Here is a 21,722-nt window from a genome sequence, read left to right as displayed (position 1 = left end):
CTTAATTTCTCCCACGGTCACCGGAGAAGCCAAGTAACTCCTGTCCGACTAGGATAACGGTGTGAGCGGAATGGCCTTCAGGAAGTTCTGCAAGTCACTAATCGTAGAGAGTGTTTTGGATTCATATACAGCTGTGTTCAAAATAATAGCAGTGTGTTTAAAAAAAATGAATAACGCTCTAAATCCTTCTAATAGCTTTTATTTCCATCCACACAAATGCATTGGGAACACTACACATTCTATTCCAAATCAAAACATGAAGACAAATGTATCAAATTTGTGTTGTTCCTCTAAAAAAAATTAAGAAAAGTGAATATTAGACTGTTCAAAAAAATAGCAGTGTTTGTATTCTTCTTTACAAACTAAAACATTCACTATATAAACTGAAAAATGTGTGAAGATTTTGCTTTCCTTTGAATCACTTAACTAAAATTTAGTTTTATAACCGCTGTTTCTGAGAACTGCTGGACATCTGGGTTGCATGGAGTCAACCAACTTCTGACATCTGTGAACAGGTATTCCAGCCCAGGATGATTGGACTACATTCCACAGTTCTTCTCTATTTCTTGGTTTTGCCTCAGAAACTGCATTTTTTATGTCACCCCACAAGTTTTCTTTTGGATTAAGATCCGGGGATTGGGCTGGTCACTCCATAACGTCAATCTTGTTGGTCTGGGACCAAGATGTTGCACGTTTACTGGTGTGTTTGGAGTCATTGTCTTGTTGGAACACCCATTTCAAGGGCATTTCCTCTTCAGCATAAGGCAGCATGACCTCTTCAAGTATTCTGATGTATTCAAACTGATCCATGATCTCTAGTATAAATAGGCCCAACACCGTAGTATGAGAAACATCTCCATATCATGATGCTTGTGCCACCATGCTTCAGTGTCTTCACAGTGTACTGTGGCTTGAATTCAGTGTTTGGGGTCCACTGACAAACTGTCTCCGGCCACTAGACCCAAAAGGAACAATCTTACTTTCATCAGTCCACAAAATGTCTCTTTAGGCCGTCAATGTGCTCTTTGGCAAGTTGTAACCTCTTCAGCACATGTCTTTTTTCAACAGCGGGACTTTGCGGGGGCTTCTTGCAGATAGCTTGGCTTCACATAGGCGTCTTCTCATTGTAACAGTACTCACAGGTAACTCTAGACCTTCTTTGATCTTCCTGGAGCTGATTGTTGGCTGAGTCCTTGCCATTTTGGCTATTCTTCTATCCATTCAAATGGTAGTTTTTCACTTTCTTCCACGTCTCAGGTTTTGGTTGCCATTTTAAAGCATTTGCGATCATTTTAGCTGAGCAGCCTATCATTTTCTGCACTTCTTTATATGTTTTCCCCTCTCAAATCAACTTTTTAATCAAGGTACACTGTTCTTCTGAACAATGTCTGGAACGACCCATTTTCCTTTGAATTTCAGAGAGAAATGCACTGTAACCAGCATGTACAACATTTGCTGCACTCCTTCCTTAAATAAGGGCAATAATTGCCACCTGTTTTTTAAAGAATGAATGACCTCACTCATTAAACTCCGCACTGCTATTATTTTGAACATGCCCCTTTCAATAAGTGATTAAATTACAGAGAATAAGCAGCATGCATGGCATGACTGTTGGGTCTGTTGACTTTCTATTACTCTACTACACTTGCTAGTAAATTATTTGCCATGTAGAAATATTTCTACCAAAAACAGTGATTGATCTGGTTAGTGGTCTGACTGCTATTATTTTGAACACAACTGTAGGTCTGAGTAGTATCGGGCAAACTGTTCAGATATTTTACCAGGCTCGGTTATTTGAATTCACTCTACACTAGTAATATATGAAACCACTGTTAGCGGCGATTCGTTTTTTTGCTAAATAGGCTAGCGCTCTCCAATTCTTGTCACCCTCCGAGAAAACTACCAGTTTTTGGAATAAAAGCTTTTTCTGAGCATATTCCACTAAACGGAGGTTGAAGTGTCTTTGTGCTTCCACCCAATCCCTGCGGGTATCATCACTCGGGTTCTGAATGTATACTTCTTCCTTAAAGGGAGTCTGTCATCACAGTTTCACCTTTTTAACCCTTCCCATAGCTTTCTAGCAGCATTACAGTTGATAAAAACGTTACCTTTATAAGCAATCGTGGACTTATAAAACTGGCAAAAATCATCTTAGTAGGATATGCAAATGAGGGCTCGCAAGTGCCCAGGGGCGGCGTCAACCTCGTAGGTGCCCAGGCAGCTCTGCCTTATCATCGCTTCCCCCGCCCAGTCTTTCCCTCTGCCCGCCCAGTCTTTCCCTCTGCCCACCCATCTTCTTACTTCTTCTTTCGCCGAGATCCCGTGCCTGCACGATGAGTCTGTCGGCCGGCGCATGCGCACTGCGATGTCCATTTCTGGTACGGCATCACAGTAATTAATGCGCATGCGCCGGCTAACTCGCCGTTAGCCGGCACATGCGCATTAATTACTGTGATGCCGTACCAGGAATGGACATCGTAGTGCGCATGCGCCGGCCAACGGACTCAGCGCGCAGGTGCGGGATCTCGGCGAGAGAAGAAGTAAGAATATGGGCGGGTAGAGGGAAAGACTGGGCGGGCAGAGGGAAAGACTGGGCGGGGGAAGCGACGATAAGGCAGAGCTGCCTGGGCACCTACGAGGTTGACGCCGCCCCTGGGCACTTGCGAGCCCTCATTTGCATTTCCTATTAAGATGATTTTTGCCAGTTTTATAAGTCCACGATTGCTTATAAAGGTAACGTTTTTATCAACTGTAATGCTGCTAGAAAGCTATGGGAAGGGTTAAAAAGGTGAAACTGTGATGACAGACTCCCTTTAAGCGCCAGTTCTGCTTCCAACTAACTGCCGCTAGTATAGTGTCTCGGTTACGGTAGTTCAGGACTTTCAGGATAAAAGGGTGTGCAGGAGCCCCCGGTGGTAAGGGTTTGGTGGGTATTCTGTGTGCTCTCTCCACAGCAAAATTTGAGGACAGGTTGATTGGAGCCAGACTTTGTTTAATGAGCTGTTACACAATGTCCTCAGGTGATTGACCCTCAGCCCTCTCTGGCAGGCCCAGAATGTTATTACGCCTTTCAGTTTTCTGCGTCTTCAACCTTTGCCTCAATAGTTTTCACTTGTTGCTGGAGGACCCTTACATGGTTTTCTCCTAAGTGCGCCACATCCTCCACCTCTCCCAGTCGCCTCCGTGGTTCTATCCCGTATCAATATCATGGCGGAGGCAGGTTAGATCCATTTGAAGGTGATCTATGTTGGCTGTAAGCGCTGACTGGCAATTCGTAATGGCAGACATTATTTTACTTAGGTCTATCTCCACTTGATCAGGAGATCTTCCCTCCCGTCTCTTCTGTTTGGGTCATGACATTCACCATCCCTTTAGGGGTAGGGGTAGTAGTGGAGGTGCCTGTCTTGTGGCCCATGTATTTGAGGTCAGAGATATTGAGTTGCAGGAGGGGGGGGGGGGGTCGCACTCCCCGTTTCTTTGTATTAAACTGCAGCGGATCTCAGGGGAATTCTTTCACCTTTCTGTCAATGTTAGTTGTAGGCTTCCTCCAACTGGGGGGTCCAAGATGGCCGGGCCGCATGTCCAGCGCAGCCCTCAGTGCTGAATGATCAGGATAAGACAACTCAGAGGGATCTCCTCACAGCTTTCCACCGAGGTCCTACAGTTCAGATGCCTCCTGAGATGTAGCAGTGGCTCACAGGCTGTGCGCCATTTCCCCCCAGTTTAGTGTGAAGATGTAAGGATGCCCTGCTCTCGGGAGACTCCTCCTGGCTTGTCCCGTTGCGGGTCTAAGATAACAGGTCTATGTGGCTACCGCAGTCTTTCTGGGAGGCAGCTAACTCTAGCGAGCCTCCTTTCAGCTTGTCACGAGAGCGGTGCAGCACGGGAGCCGACAGATTCAGGCGGCAGGCAGCAGGGGTAGCGCCACGTGTCACAGCGCAGATCTAAGGCAAGAGGCCGCTCCCAGCCAGCGGAACCGGAGCTGAGGGCAGAACAAACCCCAAACGGGTCCACCCCAAGGCCAACACTCCCCGGAATCCAGTATCGCAGTCCTGGTGTAGTTTGATCGCCGGATGGCCTAGATATAGGCAGATCTTGAGCTGAAATGCCAAGCGTCTTCACTCCATGACGGTTAGGCCACGCCCCCATGGCCATTTTATTTAGCATTCTGTCTTAAGAATGCTATTATTTTTCGTTACAACCATGTTATAACGGAAAATAATAACTTTAATGGGGTCCGGGTTCGGGGTCAAATTTAGGTCCCAAATCCAAACTTTAACCTGAAGTTTGGCCGAACCCGAACTTCCACAGGTTCGCTCATCCCTATTCATCAACATCAGGTCAGTTGGTGTTCCACCAGGGGTGGGATTCAAGTTTTTAACAACAGGTTCCGTACTCAACGGCGGACACGCAACGTCACAACACTTGTTTACATATACATACTCCATATATATGCAACACACACATAAATAACCATATACATGGTACACATACATAAATACACCATATATACACTACACACACATACCACCCAACTAAGGAGCTAAACTATCATGGCATGCGAAGCAATTGAAGCGAACATCTACAGCTGCCCTGCCACCGCCAGCACACCGGAGCGGGACACAGCTGGTAACGCGGTTTTTTGATCCAGTTGTAATTTTAACAACTGCATCTGGAGAACTAGAGGGAAACAGCTGAATCCCATGCCTGGGTACCACTACTGGCACTACCGGAAGAGGTAGTGAGAAGGCTGTTGTAATTACACTGCACTGATGACCTATCCTGAGACAGCTCATCAATATTGTAACGTACTATTCCAACACAAGCTGTGTCAGCGCCATAACTTGCGATTGACAGCTGTATTATACAGCAGGCACCCTGCCAGAATTGGCCATTTAGATTTTTTTTTTCCCATTATGGCAGTTACAGTACGGAATAAACATTTTTATATTCACATTATGGGACATTGCAATGCCAATGATTTTACTTTTTATTGATTATTTTTATTTATAAAATGGGAAAAGGGACTGATTTAAATTTTTATATCTGTTAAATCTTTATTTTTTTAAGTCTTTAACATTCAATCATCTGATCGCTTCTCCTATAGACTGCAATCATTTAACATTGAAGCCTATGGGAGATTCACTGTGTTCATATGGAGCCCTGCCACAGCCTCTACAGAAGCTTCACTGTGGCAGGCCTCGGAGCCTAGAAGGGCTCTCTTGATCTCAACAAGCAGTGCTTCTGGAATTTCACTGCTCAGAGTTTGTGGTCATAATTGGCCACAGCATCTGAGGGGTTAAAGGTCCATGATCGGCGTTATTTCCATTATCACCGATTACTGACAATGCCTCCGAGTAAATGCTGTGTAACAGCGCCCATCTAGCTTCAAAGTGGGTGCCATCTTTAAAGTCTGGACATCTGCCATATATGTACACTGGATGTCCTTAAGGGGTGTAAAGGAGTCTGTAACCTCAAAAATTTGTTCAAACTAAGCATACGGACATGTGGGGTGTAGGCCCTGAAACATAACCATACCTTTTTTGTGAAACTACAGTCCTCTATTCTTCAGAAATGTTTTTTTTTTGTATTTATACAAGCAAAGTTTTTGGTGTACCATGGGCAGGGCCATTCTGTTCAGTACACCTGATTTTCCATGCATCATCACCACCAGCTCTGAAATCTCAGGGACTGTCAACCAAACAAGTTAGGTGTGCTGCCTGATGTTACTAGCAGAGTGATTGTGCACCACAAGAAGCAGTCCCGCCCACGGTGCACTGAAAACCTTATTTGCATAACAATCCAAAATCCAATTACTCCTGATCAGAGGACCGGATTTTCCCAATAAAGATACGGTCATATTTCAGGGGAGCCTACCGTACATGGCAGTATGCTTAATTTGAACCCAATTTTGGAGATGACAGACTCCCTTTAAAGGCTTCTTGCACACGACCGTATGGCTTTTTCAGTGTTTTGCGGTCCGTTTTAAACTGATCCGTTTTTCAGTTTTTTGTTTCAGCAGTGTTTTCGTTTCTGTTCCGCTTCCGTTCCATTTTGCCATTCTGTTTTTTCCGTCTGGTTTCCGTTTTTTGCGGATTGCAAACGGAAACAAAAGCATGTATACAGTAATTCCATAGAAAAATTGGGCTGGGCATAAAATTTTCAATAGATGGTTCCGCAAAAACGGAACGGATACAGAAGACATACGGATGCATTCCGTATCCGTTCCATTTTTTTTTACAGCCCCATTGACTTGAATGGAGCCACGGAACGTGATTTGCGGGCAATAATAGGACATGTTCTATCTTTGAATGGAACGGAAAAACGGAAATACCGAAACGAAATGCATACGGAGTACATTCAGTTTTTTTTGCGGACCCATTGAAATGAATGGTTCCGTATACGGACCGTATACAATGCAAAAAAAGAACGTAAACAGAAAAAATGTTCGTGTGCAAGAGGCCTTCCGTTTCCGTATTTCCGTTCCGTTCAAACATAGAACATGTCCTATTATTGCCCGCAAATCATGTTCCGTGGCTCCATTCAAGTCAATGGTTCCGCAAAAAAAAAAACAGAATGCATATGGAATGCATCCGTATGTCTTCCGTATCCGTTCCGTTTTTGCGGAACCATCTATTGAAAATGTAATGCCCAGGCCAATTATTTAATGCACTTACTGTTTAAACAATTTTGTATGCTTCCGTTTCCATTTGCAATATGCAAAAAACGGATCACAAACGGAAACCAAATGGCAAAACGGAACGGAAGCGGAACGAAAACACTACTGAAACAAAAAAACTGAAAAACGGATCCGCTTAAAACGGACCTCAAAACCATACTGTCGTGTGCAGGAGGCCTAAGGGCTTATTCACACGTCCGTTGCCCCTCCGTTGCCATATTGCGGCTCGCATACGGCGGGCACGGGGCACCAGCCGTGTGTATTCCGCATCACGAATGCGGACCCATTCACTTGAATGGGTCCGCAAATCCAGAGATGCGATGTGGAACGGAACGGAAGCACGGAACAGTGCTTCCGTGGGTTCCGTTCTGTGCCTCCGCAAAAAGATAGAACTTGCTCTATCTTTTTGCAGAATGGACGGATCGTGGACCCCATTCAAGTGAATGGGGTCACGATCCGCATGCGGAAGCCCCACGGCCAGTGACCGTGCATTGTGGACCGCAATTTGCAGTCCACAGCATGGGCACGACGGGGCAACAGTCGTGTGAACAAGCCCTAATACTGCATATTAAAGAGGTCAAAGTCACAGAATTCAGCTGACAGTTGAGACCATCACGTGCTGATGTCTTAAGGTGTCTGTTTGTCTTCTACCAAGTTATTAGTCAGCCCTGAGGTACTGCGACTGCCTAAGGGTTCCAGCTGATTTGAATCCCATTATGCCGGGTCATTATTACACAGTGATAATCACACACAACAGTACAGGGAGTGCAGAATTATTAGGCAAATGAGTATTTTGACCACATCATCCTCTTTATGCATGTTGTCTTACTCCAAGCTGTATAGGCTCGAAAGCCTACTACCAATTAAGCATATTAGGTGATGTGCATCTCTGTAATGAGAAGGGGTGTGGTCTAATGACATCAACACCCTATATCAGGTGTGCATAATTATTAGGCAACTTCCTTTCCTTTGGCAAAATGGGTCAAAAGAAGGACTTGACAGGCTCAGAAAAGTCAAAAATAGTGAGATATCTTGCAGAGGGATGCAACACTCTTAAAATTGCAAAGCTTCTGAAGCGTGATCATCGAACAATCAAGCGTTTCATTCAAAATAGTCAGCAGGGTCGCAAGAAGCGTGTGGAAAAACCAAGGTGCAAAATAACTGCCCATGAACTGAGAAAAGTCAAGCGTGCAGCTGCCAAGATGCCACTTGCCACCAGTTAGGCCATATTTCAGAGCTGCAACATCACTGGAGTGCCCAAAAGCACAAGGTGTGCAATACTCAGAGACATGGCCAAGGTAAGAAAGGCTGAAAGACGACCACCACTGAACAAGACACACAAGCTGAAACGTCAAGACTGGGCCAAGAAATATCTCAAGACTGATTTTTCTAAGGTTTTATGGACTGATGAAATGAGAGTGAGTCTTGATGGGCCAGATGGATGGGCCCGTGGCTGGATTGGTAAAGGGCAGAGAGCTCCAGTCCGACTCAGACGCCAGCAAGGTGGAGGTGGAGTACTGGTTTGGGCTGGAATCATCAAAGATGAGCTTGTGGGGCCTTTTCGGGTTGAGGACGGAGTCAAGCTCAACTCCCAGTCCTACTGCCAGTTTCTGGAAGACACCTTCTTCAAGCAGTGGTACAGGAAGAAGTCTGCATCCTTCAAGAAAAACATGATTTTAATGCAGGACAATGCTCCATCACACGCGTCCAAGTACTCCACAGCGTGGCTGGCAAGAAAGGGTATAAAAGAAGAAAATCTAATGACATGGCCTCCTTGTTCACCTGATCTGAACCCCATTGAGAAACTGTGGTCCATCATCAAATGTGAGATTTACAAGGAGGGAAAACAGTACACCTCTCTGAACAGTGTCTGGGAGGCTGTGGTTGCTGCTGCACGCAATGTTGATGGTGAACAGATCAAAACACTGACAGAATCCATGGATGGCAGGCTTTTGAGTGTCCTTGCAAAGAAAGGTGGCTATATTGGTCACTGATTTGTTTTTGAATGTCAGAAATGTATATTTGTGAATGTTGAGATGTTATATTGGTTTCACTGGTAAAAATAAATAATTGAAATGGGTATATATTTGTTTTTTGTTAAGTTGCCTAATAATTATGCACAGTAATAGTCACCTGCACACACAGATATCCCCCTAAAATAGCTAAAACTAAAAATAAACTAAAAACTACTTCCAAAAATATTCAGCTTTGATATTAATGAGTTTTTTGGGTTCATTGAGAACATGGTTGTTGTTCAATAATAAAATTAATCCTCAAAAATACAACTTGCCTAATAATTCTGCACTCGCTGTATATTGTTACATTGCCTTTCTGTATGTGAATTAGGGTTTATTTATTGTACCTCACAGCACTCTGTGGCACTCTAGGGGTTAACTCCCTCTTGCTCTCTGTCAGGCTCTGCCATACAGATTTGTCCCACCTCTTGCCTGTGTAACACCCCAAAGTTGTGTTACTAAACTCTTTTACGCCGCTACAACCTTTTAAAAGCATTAACATTGTCATCTGATGTAATTTTACTGTATATCTTCACAACTGTGCATTATAAGCCTTGTTAAATGTATATTGTTGTCATTCTTCATGTTCACCAGCAGGTGGCAGCAATGTGTTAGTAAGGAGTTAAGTTCAGTTTAGTGTTCCTAGGCTGGAATAGTTCATTCCAGTTTAGCTCCCCCCTCTGTGAGCAGAGTGGGTTGCTCCCACATCCTGCCTCATGGGGAGAGAAGGAAGTTAGAGTGAGTTGTCCGGCCACCCCTGCTAGGGGAAGGCTGTGCATGTAGGAGCTCCCAGATATAGGGATCCAAGACAGGATCCTGTCTCGGCTGAGACATTGATCATCATCCCCAGCCTGAGCCTTCAGCCTCAGCTGGAAGAAGCAAGCAGACAACTCCAGTTCCAGGAAGAAGCATACCCTGAGAAGATAGCTGTGAGTAGACCCAGGAGAAGCCATATTCCTCCTCAGCTAGTCAGTCCCCAGACAGCAGAAGATAGAGAGCGCAGAAGCCAAATTCCTGCTGGGACCTAAGACTAAAGCTGTATCTTGCTTGGATGAAAGCTACAACCAGTAAAGACAAGTTTGAACTTTACCCAAGGGTCTGGATCTCAATTACTGCTGCAAATTCCTCTATTACTTCTACTAGCACCACACTCAATTTATTGCAAGTGAGCCAGGATCCAGGAGTCCAGCCGTACCCAGGTAGGAGACACCGTTGACACCATTACCTCTACCATACAGAGACATCCCGCCACGCTGGCATTCCTAACCTGGGGCGTGAGTTATAACATCCTTAAATGGCTCTGTGACAGTACCCTGCGCATGCTGCAATTGGCGTCACGAACAAAACTATAGACTATTATACCCATATCCTGACCTACTGCATAATTTGGCGCCCGTGTAACCGTACCATGGTCCGGCTCATTGCACCTGTGCAATAGGTCTCAGTAGATCTGCCAGGTCACTCTGCGTACTAGATATAATCTGTTTGTCTGTGTCTGTACCCAGTCTGTCTTCTGACCTAACCTGTGCCTATGATCTTGATCTGTTTTTCAGCCTGTATTCTGACCTAGTTCTGTCTACCTAGGCCCTAGACCAGTGATGGCTAACCTTCGGCACTTTAACTATGGTGAAACTACGACTCCCAGCATGCCCCATTCATTTCTATGGAGTTCTGAGAACAGCCAAGCAAGTGTACATCTTGGGAATTGTAGTTTTACCACAGCTGGAGTGCCAGAGGTTATCCATCACAGCCTCCTTGGATTTGCATGTACTCTGTGTGCCTGATCTTAGCTTGTTTCTGTGTGAGTGCTTTGCCTGTTCCTCTGGTGTTTTGTACTGCTGTCTCGGACCTCTATGGGTCAGCTGCCAACTATACTGGGACTATTCCAAGAGGTAGCGGCCTGGTGGCTCCCCTGCAGCAAAGATCAGATTCTTGTATAGGCGCTAAAGAGTAAAAAACAGGGGTCTGCTAGGATAACGCCCTCAGGAATAGCCCAAAGTCAAACCGGTTAGTGGCACAATGGTTCCACAACCATTTCCCGTAACAAATATGGGGATTAGTGAAAAGTAGAATAAATTAAAAAAAATTTAAATCTATAGCAATATAAACAGTATAAAGAAAAGGGGGAGACAGAGGGAGGGGGAGTAACATGGAGAGATAGTGATAGAGAGATAATATACAGTACAGACCAAAAGTTTGGACACACCATCTCAAGCAAAGAGTTTTCTTTATTTTCATGACTATGAAAATTGTAGATTCACACTGAAGGCATCAAAACTATGAATTAACACGTGGAATTATATACATAACAAAAAAGTGTGAAACAACTGAAAATATGTCATATTCTAGGTTCTTCAAAGTAGCCACCTTTTGCTTTGATTACTGCTTTGCACACTCTTGGCATTCTCTTGATGAGCTTCAAGAGGTAGTCACCTGAAATGGTCTTCCAACAGTCTTGATAGCGTTCCCAGAGATGCTTAGCACTTGTTGGCCCTTTTGCCTTCACTCTGCGGTCCAGCTCACCACAAACCATCTCGATTGGGTTCAGGTCCGGTGACTGTGGAGGCCAGGTCATCTGGCGCAGCACCCCTTCACTCTCCTACATGGTCAAATAGCCCTTACACAGCCTGGAGGTGTGTTTTGGGGTCATTGTCCTGTTGAAAAATAAATGATGGTCCAACTAAACGCAAACCGGATGGAATAGCATGCCGCTGCAAGATACTGTGGTAGCCATGCTGGTTCAGTATGCCTTCAATTTTGAATAAATCCCCAACAGTGTCACCAGCAAAGCACCCCCACACAATCACACCTCCTCCTCCTCCATGCTTCACGGTGGGAACCAGGCATGTAGAGTCCATCCGTTCACCTTTTCTGCGTCGCACAAAGACATGGTGGTTGGAACCAAAGATCTCAAATTTGGACTCATCAGACCAAAGCACAGATTTCCACTGGTCTAATGTCCATTCCTTGTGTTCTTTAGCCCAAACAAGTCTCTTCTGCTTGTTGCCTGTCCTTAGCAGTGGTTTCCTAGCAGATATTCTACCATGAAGGCCTGATTCACACAGTCTCCTCTTAACAGTTGTTCTAGAGATGTGTCTGCTGCTAGAACTCTGTGTGGCATTGACCTGGTCTCTAATCTGAGCTGCTGTTAACCTGCGATTTCTGAGGCTGGTGACTCGGATGAACTTATCCTCCGCAGCAGAGGTGACTCTTGGTCTTCCTTTCCTGGGGCGGTCCACATGTGAGCCAGTTTCTTTGTAGCGCTTGATGGTTTTTGTGACTGCACTTGGGGACACTTTCAAAGTTTTCCCAATTTTTCGGACTGACTGACCTTCATTTCTTAAAGTAATGATGGCCACTTGTTTTTCTTTACTTAGCTGCTTTTTTCTTGCCATAATACAAATTCTAACAGTCTATTCAGTAGGACTATCAGCTGTGTATCCACCTGACTTCTCCACAACGCAACTGATGGTCCCAACCCCATTTATAAGGCAAGAAATCCCACTTATTAAACCTGGCAGGGCACACCTGTGAAGTGAAAACCATTTCAGGTGACTACCTCTTGAAGCTCATCAAGAGAATGCCAAGAGTGTGCAAAGCAATAATCAAAGCAAAAGGTGGCTACTTTGAAGAACCTAGAATATGACATATTTTCAGTTGTTTCACACTTTTTTGTTATGTATATAATTCCACATGTGTTAATTCATAGTTTTGATGCCTTCAGTGTGAATCTACAATTTTCATAGTCATGAAAATAAAGAAAACTCTTTGAATGAGAAGGTGTGTCCAAACTTTTGGTCTGTACTGTACATATAGGAAATTTATATGGAAAAATAATGGGTAGGTTACAATAAAACTCCACAGACATACGTCAAAAAACGTGTAAGAACAAGTAAAAAAACAAAAGAGTACAGGCTTGTGTGGCATGTAGATGAGGTTGATGTGAAATATTATGTGCAATGAATCACACACGGCAGAATGCTCGGTGAATAATACCTTTGATCATTCACCTACCATTCATTTCAAGGAGTAATTCTCCTCTGTGTGAAGTGCAAATAAGAGGAAGACGCTTTAGACATGTTTTATATGTGAAGAAATACGTCTACGTGTTGGTCTGAAGCCTGCTCGTGTTCGTCTCCGGTGCCGAGGCGTCATCAAAAAAGTGTTGTTCCACCACTGTGTAAAGGGGACCTGTCAGTAAGATTTACCCCGATAAACTGCTTCCGCTACTGTGTAAAGGGGATCTGTCAGCAGTATTTACCCTGATAACCTGCTTCCACCACCGTGTAAAGGGAACCTGTCAGCAGGATGTACCCCTATAAACTGCTTCTGCCACTGTGTAAAGGGACTGTCAGCAGGATTTATCCCTATAAACTGCTTCTGCCACTGTGTAAAAGGGATCTGTCAGCAGGATTTACCCCTATAAACTGCTTCCACTACTGCAGAAAGGGGACCTGTCAGCAGGATTTACCCTGAAAACCTGCTTCCACCACTGTGTAAAAAGGACCTGTCAGCAGGAGGTACCCCTATAAACTGTTTCCACCACTGTGTAAAGGGGACCTGTCAGCAGGATTTACCCTGAAAACCTGCTTCCACCACTGTGTAAAAAGGACCTGTCAGCAGGAGGTACCCCTATAAACTGTTTCCACCACTGTGTAAAGGGGACCTGTCAGCAGGACAAGAATAGGCATTTTCTATATAGCGCTGGCCATGTGCGTACCGCAAGATGCGTAACGCACATGGCTGGTATCCGTGTTTTGTGGATCTGCAAACACGATTGGGTAAATGTTTGAACTGACTTGGAGTGCCCTAGAGAAGAAGCCAGGCAAGTCAGATGCTACTTCTACAAACCCTTCCCAGTATTAGGGCGGGTTCGCATTAGCGTTAGAAATTCCGTTATAGTGTTCCGTTATAACAGAGTTATAACAGAATATAAGGGATTTTTAGGATGGAATGCAAAATGGAACCCTTTAAGAGTCATTCCGTTTTGCATTCCGTTTTGCTCCGTCCTATGGGCACAAATAACCGTCCCGTTTTTTTACCATTATGCATGACAAAAAAACTATTTCTGCCGACAAGATCATGAATAACAGAAAAAAACAGAACTGTTATATGTGCCCATAAACACGTATAACACTGAGCAAAACAGAGTGCCTCCTAAAGGGTTCCATTTTGCATTCCGTCCAAAATTCCCTTATATTCTGTTATAACTCTGTTATAATGGAACACTATAATGGAATTTCTAACGCTAATGCGAACCCGCCCTAACACTGGGAAGGGTTTGTAGAAGTAGCATCTGCAGGGCCTACTTTAACGTGGGGCAAAGGGGGCAGCTGCCCCGGGCCCAGTTGCTCCTGGGGGGCCCAAGGCAGCTGCCTCTTGAGCCCTGCTGCGGCCCTAGTGACAAGTGGGGGCGGCGGCAGGGCACAGGGAGATGAGCGCTTCCATTGTGGACGCGCTCATCTCCATAGTCATCTGTATACCCGTCCGCGGGACAGCGATACAGATAGATGTGCTGCGGCAGGGAAGGGAGAGGCATCTCCCTTCCCCGTTCCTCTGATAGGCTGCAGGCCTAGTGCAGGCCTAGTGCTTGCAGCCTATCAGAGGCCGGTGCAGGCGGTGCGATATCGTCATCGCGCCACCTGAGCCGTACAGCGCGGGACACAGGCCGGAAGAGGCCTGCATTGCATCGCTGCGAGCCTGATTGAGATATGTATAAGTGTTTATTTTTTTATATGGTACTACTTACTGGCAATTGCTACTGGCACATGATTGGGGGCATCTATGGGGGCACTTGTTACTGGAACATGATTGGGGGCATCAATGGGGGCACCTGTTGCTGGCACATGATTGGGGGGCATCTATGGGGGCACTTGTTACTGGCACATGATTGGGGGGCATCTATGGGGACACTTGTTACTGGCACATGATTGGGGGGCATCTATGGGGACACTTGTTACTGGCACATTATTGGGGGCACATCTTACTGGCACATTATTGGGGGGCACTTCTTACTGGCACATTATTGGTGGCACTTTTTTTACTGGCACATTATTGGGTGGCACTATGGGGGCATCTATGGGGCACTTCTTACTGGAACATTTTCGGGGGCACTATGGGAGCACAAAGAAGGGGTATTTTATATGGGGGAAGGGGGGAGAGGAACACTATGGGGGCTTCTACCGAGGCCACAAAGAAGGGGTATTTTATATGGGGGGCTCTGTATAGGGAATTTTATACTGGGGCACATTATGGTGGGTACTATGGGGAAGGGAGAGAGGAGAACTATGGGTTCATCCATAGGGGGGCATTAAAAAGGGGTATTTTATACTGGCACATTATGAGGGCACTATGGGGACTTTAGCTCAACTGGGGGCTTTAAAAGGGGGTATTTTTTGCACTGGCACATTATAAGGAGAATTATTACTACTGGGGGCATTATAATGGACTTTATTGCTTCTGGGGGCCTATGGGGAACATGATTACTAGTATGAGCACTATGGGAGCATTATTACTTCTGGGGCAAGTGGGGACATGTTGGGAGCACGGTAGGCGCACTATTACTACCATGTGTGCTCTAGCAGAGAATTATTCCTATTGGTGGGACTTTTGGGAGCACTATTACCATGGGGGCACCTTGGCACAGTATCAGCTTACCACAATTATTTGGGGGGGGGACGTTATATGTACACTATTCGTGTCAGGGGTGCTATTTGCTGGGCGCAGTTATTTTAGGGCACTGTGCCAATAATTATTGAAGGGGACATTATCTGTGTGGTACTAGTATTATCAGGGGGTTTATTTGTTTCTGCAGTATAGTATTGGGGAGCACAGCGGCACAGTATTAGGGGTGGTAGGATGATTTTTCCAGAAGATGGGAGGATGATGGAAAAGTAGTAAACTAAGATTTTGTTTGTCAAACTGCAGAAACGAAAAATGGCTGAAAAATGATGGTCTGGTCTGAAGGTCTGAAAGGAGAAGATGAGGAAAGAGAACATTTACATCAAAGAGACATCACTGGATTTAAGAAGTATGTGGCGCTGTATTACCCTGTATGTAGGGGTGGATGGAGGGGTTAGTAGTACAGTACTATCTGCACATTACTACTAATAATACTATATATTTGTGTCAGAAGTTGTGCTTTTTTAATTTTTAGAATAATGATACAGCCATTTTATTTGATACTTTTATGCTGATTCTTCCCCCCCACCCCCCCCCCCTCCCCCCTCTATATTAAGGGACACTATAGTCACCAGAACCACAACAGCTAAACGTAGTAGTTCTGGCGTCTATAGCATGTCTCCTTTTCAGAAAATAAGGCAGTATTTACATTACTGCCATGGAACACCTCCAGTGGCCACTCATGTGTGTGTTGTGGTGGAGGGCGTTATTGCATGCTAGGGTGTGGGAGGGGATCCAGGGGGCCCAAGTAAATTCTTGCCCAGGGTCCAATCCATATTAAAGACGGCCCTGAGCATCTGACTTGCCTGGCTTCTTCTCTAGGGTACTCCAAGTCACTAAGACAGACCAAACATTGAAAGAATGGGGAGGGGCTTGTTTCTGGAGTCTATGGAGTCTGATAAATCTTTTCTTCTATCTAAAAATACAAATGTATATTCTTGGTATAGTATTTTTAAGCATCGTTCTCAAAAACAGAAAGTTGACAGCTTTAACCTCTTTCAAGTCAAACCGGGTGCAACAAGAGGAAAAATAAAAAAAATAAAAACACAGCTGTGTCTTTGTACCTGTCATCATGTTCTCTGCAGCCCCAACCGGTGACATTTCTTTGGTTAGTTGCCGTTTTAGTCTAAGCTTACACCTCCCGGATTCTTTGCTTGGTGCAGTGTGCCACTCCTACAGATCTGACAAGCTTCACAGTTCACGGCGATTATCTTTTGTTCGTAAATTGTGTGGACCAGTATTTCCATAGTTTTTTCTCACCAGCTTAAAATCTCAGTTCATATGAGAAACAACAGCACAATCCGGTATGCCCCCACAGGAACGGGTTACAGACAATAAATTATTCGTTTTTGTTTTGAGATTTCCTTTTTTAGATATTTCCTTACTCAAGGTATGCTTAGATATTAAAGGGGTTTTCCAGGCTCCTGATGACCTATCCTCAGGTTAGGTCATTAAAGGGGTTGTCCCACGAAAAATATTTTATTGCTTTCAAACGAGCATCTAGATCTAAATACTTTTGTAATTGCAGGAAATTAAAAATGTTGTACAGCCACTGAGCTATTCAATAAGCGGTTTCTGTATAGCGCCACCAGGTTTTTTTTTCTTATTGCTTTGTCCGGCTCACTGATAAGGCTGCACATGCTGAGTTTCATCCTTCAACTGTCTCCTGAGCTGTGACAGGGAGAGATGTGCAGCAAAAAGGACACACACCCCTGAGCTGAAGCAGACAGGACACGCCCCTTGATCTGAAGCAGAAAGGACACGCCCCTTGAGCTGAAGCAGAAAGGACACTCCCCTTGAGCTGCCAGCTTTATATAAATGTAGCAGAGTAATTGGAGCGATACATGGGGAGATCTAAGTACTATATGATGTCTGATTTTGATTATCATGGGATAACCCCTTTAATATTTCATTGGTGAAGGTCCAACACCCTGCCCTACCCTCCACACCCCTACATATCAGCCGTTCCCTGCAGCCTCTAATGCTGCAACTAGCACTTTCAATGGAACAGAAAGCACAGCTCCATTCAAAGTGTAGTGGCCATTACCGCAGCTCAATTACCATTGAAGTAAGTGGAAGTTGAGCTGCAGTAACCCATGACGGCCACTAGATTTTGAACAGATATCTGCCTCCTGTTCCATATAAAGCGATCGTTCCAGCGCAGGAGGCATTACAGATTCATACAGAGTCCAAGGGGCGGAAAAAACAGACCATTTTACATCAATGCTATATTACAAAGATAGTCCCTACTAGGGCTGAATGTCTCCATAATACAGTGGTGCACAGTGGCATTATATGGCGGCACATGGGTGCCTATAGCTCCATAGTAACTAAATGTAGAGATTCTGGGGGCTGCAACAGAGGCTCTGTGCGCACAGATCTGTCCCTTAAAGGGGTTGTCCAAGTTATATTTATTGATGACCTATCCTGAGGATAGGTCATCAATATCAGATCGGCGGGGGTCCGACACCCGGCACCCCCGCCGATCATCTGTTTAAAGAGAAGGCGCGCGCTGTGCCAGCGCCGCCTCCTCTTCACCGTTTACCTTCTCGGCGTTGAATCTGCAGCGGTGAGCAGGTGTAATTACACCTAACTGTCCCATTCATTTCAATAGGACGGATCGTTCCCATATACTTGTATAGGAGCGATTCATACCATTAAAATTAATGGGATGGTTAGGTGTAATAACACCTGCTCACCATCCTGAGGATAGGTCATCAATAAATATAACTTGGACAACCCCTTTAAGGCATCTCTGATCCCATAATACATTTCTACCTGCATTCAGTACCCCCAAACTGAATATTTCTACCCCAGATACCTGTTTTTCATTTCAGCACTTTCCTTCTCCTGTTCTCAGCATCACTGCATCCTGGCAGGATGTTTCCATACAGAACTTCCTGTTTTTAACAGCTTCCTGCTGGATTTGCTAACCAAACCCAGCATGCTTTGTTCTGTAATGCTTCACAGGGCTTGCTCCACCTGCCACACGGTCCCCTCTGCAGCAGTGATGGCCAGTTCGCATTGTTCGCCCGCAAACATTCGCGGGCTGCCATCTTTTTTCACAAGTCCGGCAAGGCACAGGTAAGCCCTTACCTGTGCCACGAGCCAGTCTGAAAACAAATGTTCTGAGAACAGCCCGATGAAGGCCCCCGATGGCTGTTCTCGGAACTGCCTGCTCCCGCTGACCGTACTCGTTTTCAGACCAGCTCGCGCACAGGCACAGGTAAGGGCTTACCTGTGCCTTGCCGGACTTGTGAAAAAAGATGGCAGCCCGTATATGTTCGCGGGCGAACAATGCGAACTCGCCATCACTGCTCTACAGTAGTAACGCCTTCTATAACTCCCCTCACATCAGTAAGGCAGAGGAAAGCCCTGTGAAACATTGCAGAGCAAAGCATGCTGGGTTTTGTTAGCAGAGTTGGAAGCTAATGAAAACAGGAAGTTCTGCATGTAAACATCCTGCCAGGATGCAGTGATGCTGACAACAGGGGAAGGAAAGTGCTGACATAAAAAACAGGTACTTGGAGCTGAATTATGCAGTGTTTGAGTTTGTTAATGGAGATAATGATTTTTTTTATGGGACCGTAGAACCCAATTATACACATTTTGAATTTGACATGCCCAATCCTCTTGTTCTCACTGGAGATAAGCTGCCACCAGGAGTCCATCAGCAGCTTATTCCTTTCTTCCCATTCAAAATACTTGAGGAGGGGGTCCTTGGCGTTATTAAAAGTGGTTGTTCTATGAATAATATCCAGGTTTTCAAACCAGCACCTGGACCTGAACACTTTTATAATTGCTTGTAATTAAAAATGTTTTAAAGCTACTGAGTTATTATAGCTACTGTACAGCGCCACCTGCTGTTTGCCCTTTTTCTAATTTCTCTGTCCTGCTCACTGAGATGGAAGCACATGCTCAGTTCCATCCTTCAACCGCCACCAGCTGCAGCAGACAGGACACCCCCCCTGAGCACATGCACACCCCCTGCCAGCTTGAAATAAATCTAGCAGAACAACTGGAGCAATGAATGGGGACATGTCTAAATCCATGTGAGGTACGGGGCTGGTTCTAGCTTTGTTAGAAAGAGGTTGTCGTGTCCTATATGATGTCCGATTTTCATTTTGTACATTATTTATGGGAGAACCCCTTTAAAAGGTGCATTGCCACCTTTAGAGCAGAAGGAAAGGGGTATTTTGTTGGATGGGAACAATTCATTTTGCCTGAATCTGCTGAATTCAACTTTTCCATCAGTTCTGGGACTTTTGAGTTATAACCACAAAGAACCGGAGAACACAAAACAGTGCAAATAGTCATTACAACAGTAATGTCAAGAGAATGACAGGAGGTCATTGAGGTCCACAGATATCGACCGGAGAACCAGAAGAGGAATATTTTATAAATCTTTATTTTATAAAATGTACATCACATTTGTGTTATCCACTTAAATTTTTTTTTTACAAGACCAAACTTTGACTTTCCCCAAGTCCAACGCTGGGAGACCCACCCTCAACCTAAAATACATTACAGGAAAAAAATAAGTGTAAAGCAAAAATACAGAGATCGAATGGAGGTACCGATACAAAATCACAGCACAAAGTCCACCAAGATGTCGAGGATCTCCGTCCTCCCCTCACCCTAAAAACAGGATGGGGGAAGAGCTGAAGAATGGGATAGCCAGTGAAGCAGCACACGTGTACGTTTATATATGGGGCGCATGTATGTACCTGCGATATGTAAGACGTGCTCATCACATTGCTACGGAACGGTTAGTATATACAGACAGGGCTGTGCCAGAACGAGGCAGCTTGAAGATACGAGAATCAGGGACTGCTTTGATCATTTTTTATTTGACATTGCCACTCATAGCTGCATGGTCAGATGTAGCAGAGCCGTGTCTGTTACTTGAAGCGACGGACCAGATTATATCAATATGCAAGTTGTCACAGTGCAGAAGGAAGCGTAAGCTAACAACTCGAGCTCTGCTACATCTGTATTGTATCTGTAAAGTCATGGCCCCAATGAGCAACACGTAGTAGAGCCGTGTTTGCTACTTGAAGCAACGGATCAGATTAGATCAGGGTTTCTCAACTCCGGCCCTCGGGATCAGGATTTGAGAATATCCCACATAACAAATACCTGTGGTAAGTCTTGATGCATGGACACTAATTATATCACCTGCTTAACCCCTTCCACCCCAGGCCAGTACTCGCCCTCCTGACCCGGCCATTTTTTGCAAATCTGACATGTGTCACTTTATGTGGTAATAACTTTGGAATGCTTTTGCTTATCCAAGTCATTCTGAGATTATTTTTTTTCTCGTGACACTTTGTACTTCATGATAGTCATAAATTTAAGTTAATATACTTCACCTTTTTTTTAAAAAAAAATCCCAAATTTACCAAAAATGTTGAAACATTTGCAATTTTCAAAATTTCAATTTCTCTGCTTTTTAAACAGAAAGTGATACCTCATAAAATATTTATTACTTTACATTCCCCATATGTCTACTTTATGTTGGATCATTTTGTAAATGTCATTTTTTTTTTTAAATGTTAGAAAGCTTAGAATTTTAGAAGCAATTCTTAAGATTTTTAAGAAAATTTCCAAAACCCACTTTTTAAGGACCAGTTCAGGTCTGTAGTCCCTTTGTGGGGCTTACATAGTGAAAACCCCCCATAAATGACCCCATTGTAGAAAGTACACCCCTCAAGCTACTCAAAACTGATTTTGCAATCTTTGTTAACCCTTTAGGTGTTCCGCAAGAATTAAAGGAAAATGGAGATGAAATTTTGAAATTTCACTTTTTGGGCCGATTTTCCATTTTAATAAAAAAAATTCTTTAACACATCGAGGGTAAACAGCCAAACAAAACTCAATACCTATTAACCTGATTCTGCGGTTTACAGAAACACCCCACATGTGGTCGTAAACTGATGTACGGGCGCAGAAGGAAAGGAGCGCCGTATGGTTTTTAGAAGGCAGATTTTTCTGGACTGGTTTTTAGATGCCATGTCCCATTTCATTTTAAGCCCCCCTGATGCACCCTTAGGCCCTTTTCACACGAGCGAGTTTTCCACACGGATGCGATGCGCGAGGTGAACGCATTGCACCCGCACTGAATCCGGACCCATTCACTTCAATGGGGCTGTGTAGATGAGCGGTGATTTTCACGCATCACTTGTGCGTCCCGTGAAAATCGCAGCATGTTATAAGGGAAAATAAGAGCATTCCTAAAACAGAATGCTTACTAGAATGTCGATTGAGGGGTTAAAAAAATAAAAAAAAATAACTCATCTCATCAACTCAGCTCCTGCACCCGTCCGATCAGCGGGCCATAATAGTAC

General features: G+C 44.5%; 1 protein-coding gene across 1 annotated transcript in view; it reads right to left on the bottom strand.

The window, feature by feature from the left end:
• LOC122926995 overlaps positions 1–16,483 on the bottom strand; it is a 121,588-nt gene extending 105,105 nt beyond the window's left edge. Inside the window, exon 1 of the mRNA XM_044278525.1 lies at positions 16,440–16,483. Within this exon, the coding sequence (XP_044134460.1) occupies positions 16,440–16,476 (37 nt within the window). The 5' untranslated portion in view covers positions 16,477–16,483. The remainder of the gene's footprint in view (positions 1–16,439) is intronic.
• Between the last annotated feature and the right edge of the window lie 5,239 nt (positions 16,484–21,722).

Source organism: Bufo gargarizans, chromosome 2 (assembly GCF_014858855.1).
Source record: "Bufo gargarizans isolate SCDJY-AF-19 chromosome 2, ASM1485885v1, whole genome shotgun sequence".
NCBI classification, from domain to species: Eukaryota; Metazoa; Chordata; class Amphibia; order Anura; family Bufonidae; genus Bufo; species Bufo gargarizans.
Note: the sequence above shows the minus strand (reverse complement) of the source record. Positions and strands in the feature narration are given on the sequence as shown.